The 6,090-nt window shown below is 40.1% G+C and overlaps 1 protein-coding gene across 8 annotated transcripts in view; it reads left to right on the top strand.

Moving 5' to 3' along the window:
* Positions 1-6,090, top strand: part of GNB1L (G protein subunit beta 1 like) — a 68,492-nt gene that overhangs the window by 31,775 nt on the left and 30,627 nt on the right. For 5 of the 8 annotated variants that reach the window (XR_002095602.1, XM_019506974.1, XM_019506968.1 and 2 more), the window contains 2 exons: positions 2,337-2,441; positions 5,037-5,188. The exons of 1 other annotated variant lie outside the window; for it this stretch is intronic. Coding sequence is in view for 5 of the 7 variants with exons in the window: in XM_019506974.1 (XP_019362519.1) it covers positions 5,103-5,188 (86 nt within the window). In the remaining 2 variants the exon portion in view is untranslated. Of the gene's footprint in view, positions 1-1,348; positions 1,393-2,336; positions 2,442-5,036; positions 5,189-6,090 lie in introns of those variants that run through there. 2 more of the 8 variants (XM_019506971.1, XM_019506972.1) reach the window with 2 other exon arrangements.

The raw sequence follows: 6,090 nt of genomic DNA, 5'->3' as shown, positions 1-6,090 counted from the left end.
CTGTTGCCATGATTTTATTTTCTGTTTAGGTTTTCCCATGAATCCTTCGGGGTTCATCACTGTGCTTAATTTCTGCTTTGATACCGATATCTGAGGTAGATAAAGAATAAATATGTAAAGTCACTAACCAGTGCTGAATGTGCATATTTCCAAAAGATAGGAATCTTTCCATTGCACATTTTATGGGTCAGGTCATTCTATTTGCAATCTAGCTGTATTTTCTTAATTAGCTCTGAGGCAACATGCACTAAAACATCATATTGCTGGATATTATGTATACTAATAAAGATATCAAGTGGAGCTATAAAAAGTTTAATTGCCACATGCCTGGATTGTAGCTGACTGAAAGTTGAATGGCATATTTTGTTGGGCTTTGACTGCTGCAAACATTTGTGTGGAGCTCCTAAATTAAAGCAAGTGTTCCGATGTGCCAGTTGCTGTGCAGGCTTCCCTCGCAACCCCTTTTCTCTCCGTGTATCTCAGTTCTGACTTCAAACATATACTGCACTGTTTCTCTCTTGCATTTGACTTGAGCTTGGAGTGACAGGTTTGCTGATTTATCAGTGATCATTTCACTTGTGCCCTGATTCTGGGTTTGAGCCCCGGTCTCTTTAGCAGGGGAGGGGGAAAAGGTCTTTTATGTTTTTGGCATAATTACTGCCTTTCTGGACCTTTTCCTCTTGCTGTCTTCCTTACACTAGTGTGCTGATTAAAGGTTATGGGATTTGCAGTGTCAAACCCAAAGGCTGAGACAAAAAATAAAATATTTGAGGGAATGCATGCGTTTTTTTTCCAAACAATTTCCTTGCCTTTACAGCACATCTTTTTAGTATGCATTAAACTACAAAGGCTCTTCCTTGCATTTAAATAATCTTAAATTCCAGTTCAGTTGACTTGTGCAGACACATCTGAAAGCTGCTTTTTGGTTATATATAGCAGCATTTTGGATGAAATGGGTACTTGTAATCCTGAATGCTGCTAACATGTAATGTGTGCTAGGAGAAACTCATAACCAACAGCACTTGACCGACCCATTGTTATTTGAGGTCTTTGTGTGTCTTCCTGTGTCTTGAAGGGTTGTAGTGTTGTCACTATGATGGTCCAGGACATGTATGAGAGGTGAGGATATCTTTTATTGGACCAAATGTGTAGTTGGGAGAGCTTTTGGGTTTCAAGTCCCCTTGTTCAGCTTCTGTCCTGAGGAAGGGCACTCAGTGCTTGAAACGTGTCCAACAGCTCTCCCAACTATACAGCTAATCTAATAAAAGAGGTCACAAAAACCCTTGTCTGCTGTATCCTTAGCAGTTCAACTAGTGGAGACCACAAAGATGGCCACTGGATCTCTCCTTATCCAAGGTGGCTACTTCCAGGAACACCCAGACAGCCAACAAGGTAGGGGTCAGGGGAGTTTGGAAGATTTAAATGGGTTACGTGCAGCTATTGAGATGCTATTATTTCTTAGACAAAAGTGGGAAGGAGGGGTGAAGGCCCTACCGTGAGAGCCCAGCTGTCAGCTGTTACTTGTAGGCAGAAAACACGGACAGATTTGAACCTGGAAGCCTTTCAGACACTTTTACTGCAGGGTCTGCTCTACCATATTTTAAAACTAGAAGTGGTATTGGGGGAGTGGAGTCAGTGATGTATGTTTTATCTTTGGAGCTTCATAAAAGAGTTCCTTTCCATCAATTTTCTTGGACCTTACATTTGAATACAGGTGCTGCATTGCTCTGTCTACAATTAACTACCCGTATGCCATACAACATGGTGTCTTAAAAATCATTTGTAAAAGAACAAAGTTACCTTTTGACCCAACATGTGGTAAAGACAGGAGTGCAAAAAGCCCCAAAGAGGGGCTTTTTATGTGAGAAAAAGGGAGAAGCAGCTTGAGAATGGGAAAGAAAAAAAGCTTATTCATATCTTTACTAACTAATTCTTTAATCTTACTTTCCTCTGGGAGGATGGCACCTGGGAGACTAGGAATTTCCAAAGAATAGCAGGGATTTCATATATTTGATCACGACCACACCTGGATACGCTGAATATTTTGCAGTAATAATTATGTCTGCACACCTGCTAGTTTGAGTCCCGTATCAGTTTGCCAGACATGCCTAGAGAGATTTATTTCTGGCGTATCTGAAAAATCTCTCTTTACCACCAAGTTTCTGCTATTCTGAATGAATAAAAAAAAAAGGAGTTTTTTGAGCCTTAGCTCAGGCTGTCTGTATCTCAGACTAAATCATGGGGAGGGTTTGTGTGCATGTGAGGGGTGGGGAACAGGGATGGGGTGTTTGGACGATATTTTAATAGCAATTTGTTTTTGCTTCTATGTGTGATAGAAATACAAGTGACAGGAGTGGGAACAGGAGAGTTGCTGAATTCTGCTGGAATTTTTCCTGTGGGAATCTGTTAATGTTTTTAATTCTCTGAGAGATTTTTCTAAGGTAATCTTTGTGACATTTACATTTTTAAATGACTATTATTAATTGAAAGCTTAACTTTTTTTTTTATATACAAAATGCTGAAGTGATGGATCCAGAGGAGGTTCAAATTGTTTAAGAAAAAGTCCCTCTCATGGCATCGCAAACAAAGTGGGGTTTTATAAAGATTATTAATAGTGAATTGTTCTTTAAAGTTATGTAACCGAAGGAGATTAAACCATCTCTATGCTTGGCAGCAACCTCTTTTGCAGGACAAAGCCCTTTATAATAAAACAGATATGAGGGCCACAGACATTAGCTTATTAGAGCACCAGGCTGGACATCTGGGTTTTTCCAGCCTGCCTGCTATTGCCAGTGAATAGAAATGCAAGTGACCCAACCGGAGGATCAGCAGTTGCGTCTTGTCAAACATACCGTATAGGTGTCCATAGCATTTTGGAGCCCATTTTGACCCCCAAAGTAGAATAGTGCTATCAGTTCAGGAAGAACTAGAAAAATAAAGAGGAACAACATAGTAATGACCAAGCCAAATGTAGAGCAGCAAGGTGTTGCACCTCACAGGGCTCATCTCTTACAAACCGGTAGTGCCATAAGCAAAACTTTTCTATTGTCTTGCTTTATAAGCCAACGGTCATACCAGAGTGTCTCAGACAAGCAGGTAGTCCAGGGCAGAGGATTCTTTTAGGCATTTTGAAAGTAAATGTCTTCTCACTTTGCTCGATGAAAACCTTTTCCAGATTTTGGTGTTAGACCAAGACTCCTAAGTAAATTCATGCAGTTTTGCATGAACAGGCTTGCTTGCTCCAGATTTACTCAGCATCAGAATAGGTTGCCCTGGCGTTCCAGTGTTGTCCAATAAGTGTTGTGCTAATTAGATAACTCATTAGAGATGCGTGGACTCCTAAGAGACATTGGAATATTTCACTACTGGGCTTGCAACTGAGCACAATAACAGCATTTAGGATTTAGATAGCAATTTTCCTCAGCAAAACATTTTGTAAACATCAGTCGTTTTTGTGTTGTCTCTGTTTGTAAAATGGGGATACTAGAGTCTGAGGAAAGGCTCGCTGCCGTGTTTTCAGAAGAATTTTAGGTGACTGAAGATACAGATGGACCCCAGTGGGATTTTTGAAAATGCTGAGGTGCATGACTACTGTTGATTTAATACCTTTTTATCTGCTGAAATTGCTCTCACACAACCAGCAGTTGGAAAACTTTGAATTGTGACATTGCCACATCTCACCAAAAGTCACCTTTGCTGGCTTGCCAACAGCAGTTAATAAGAGAAAATCACCTGGTGTCGTCAGCAGAACACAATGTGAGGCTGTTGATGCAAGGCATGGCATAGTAAACTCGGTTTCCAGATAGGTACGTGTCATTAGCAAAGAAACAGTTTCCGGAGAGCTAAAACTTGCTTTATTCACTTATGTATGTCTGCAAGTATTTTTCTTCTCTATCCAGACAGAAGGCTTTTCTAAAGCATTGTCCTTGTAAAGACATGCATTAGGAGCGTCTGTTTCATGCCAACTAAAAACTCCCGACATCCATGCACACGCTTGCTGTCTGTCAGCAGAAACTTCTGTGTTGGTAATTAGAAAAATGGTATTAAATCTGCCTCATAATCCTAGATAGCCTCTGGGTTGACTCAATTCCATTTTGTCTCCCTCCCTCAGAACCATACCTCCGAATCGGTCCTCCCTGTGACATGCTCTGCATTAGCTACACTGAATATTGAGAAGGCTCCAAAGTTGAATTGTCATTAGAGAGTGATTAGAACGGTATTAGGTACAGGCCTGGAGTCCACATAAAGTGACCTTCAGTGACAAAGTGCTTATTGTAACAGCAAGCCTCATAATAAGGATGAAGTGTGTTACAGGCAGGCACCACAAGGCTGAATCTCACCATGGGGCACAACCTTGTGTAGGTGCATAATCAACTGAAATTTTCTCCAGGCTAGTCCTGAGTCCTGACCAGCAGACCAACACTGTAGAACAGATGAGTCAGTGCATTACAACATGGAGGTGATGCACTGAGCTGATTAATTTTCATAGCTAAGCACACAGTAGTATTGAGGCAGAGTAATGTTAGATTGTAAAAGGTTGTTTCATTGCAAACCTAAAACATAGCAGGTGAGTCTACACATTCATTAATGTGCCGTACTCACTGTGCATTTGGTTTAGTACTTCCTTAATTAAGTACTAACTGACTGCGCAAGTAACTACATTTGCTGCGCAGTAGTGCCGGCGTATGGTTTTTTGTGACACTTACTGCGCAGTAGCCAAATAACGCTGCACAGCAGGTTATTAGCATGACTTTTGAGCAACACACTACTATGCAGTGTTATTAGGTTACCGCACAGTAAACATCTTGTGTAGATGTGCCCAATGTGGCTTAATTAGGAATTATAGATACCATGGTATTAGGGCTGTGTAAAAACCCAAGGTAGAACTGAATCTCAGCTCATGTAGGTTGCTGTAATCACTGAGTCTTGTCAAATAAACAAAAAATTAGAATCTGACAGGTATACAAGATGAATGTCTACTGAAAAATGGAAATGATTTAATTTCCTATGTAACTTTTAGTACCTCTGTGTTGCAGTTCTTTCTGATTCCTTTACTGTGATCCAGTTAACTTAGCAAATGCTTCTTTGAGCTGGTGTAACACATGACTAAACAGCTTGTTGAAAGAAAAATGATGACAGCTCTCATGAGTTCCCCTGGCTTTTCAGTCTGTTCACTTTTTGAATGCAGGTAATAAAGTCATGGGCTGTTGCCACTGATTTCACAGAAAAGCAGTGAAAGCCTTTTTAAAAATGCTCATTACAGTGCTGTTTTCCAGATAATTTTGCATAGAGTTTATAATTTATAAAAAATTAATTATGATCCCCCAGCAGTGTTCTGGAGGCTCATCTATAGCAAATTCCAACATAGTTTTCCTGCCATCTATCTACAGAGGTGCTCTTTTTTTTTTATGTTTGGGAGTCTTTACACAGTGAACAGGCCTCACTGAGCCCTCAGTCAAACAAACATTTCAGAATGTGCCTATCTGGATCACGTGAGCAGCCCTTTTAAAAGCCAGTATGATGAGTTGTGCATGAAGTTATGCACATATGTTTGTGCCTTGCTCAGTTGTGGCCTGTGACCATCAATTTGAAAAACGGGGGTACTCTGTTTTTCACAGTCCGTTAGTCCGTGAAAGACATTTGATTTCTACTAATGGGGGGCCATATTTGAATAAGACCTAGAAGTGGAAAGATCTCTATCCCTTTATCCTTCCTTTAAGGAATAGAGTTGCCTGCAAATACAGTATTGAACATAGTTGTCATAATTTTTTTATATAACCATTTTTGAACAAAAGTTGGAGCACTTTTGCATAATGAGACTCTCATGCCAAAATTATTATAGTTCTGATCTCATCTGAAATCCTTGTCGGCAGATAAATTCCTGTGTCTCACATGTCTCTGAATGGTGGTGGGTAGAGTGTAGAGGTAGAAAGATCTGTTTTAGGAGGAAGGGGAAAGAATAGCCAGGGGCTATTAAATCACTTGCGCCACTAAATTCCTGTGTATCCAGTTTCTTCATTTTAAAGCTCACCCTTGTCAGTTCGCTTTGCAACATGGAGAGTAATGAATACATTTATATATATATATATA

Source organism: Gavialis gangeticus, unplaced genomic scaffold (assembly GCF_001723915.1).
Source record: "Gavialis gangeticus isolate Ggan-Ray unplaced genomic scaffold, GavGan_comp1, whole genome shotgun sequence".
Lineage (NCBI taxonomy): Eukaryota > Metazoa > Chordata > Crocodylia > Gavialidae > Gavialis > Gavialis gangeticus.
The sequence above is the reverse complement of the archived record's forward strand: the minus strand, read 5'-3'. Positions and strand labels throughout refer to the sequence as shown.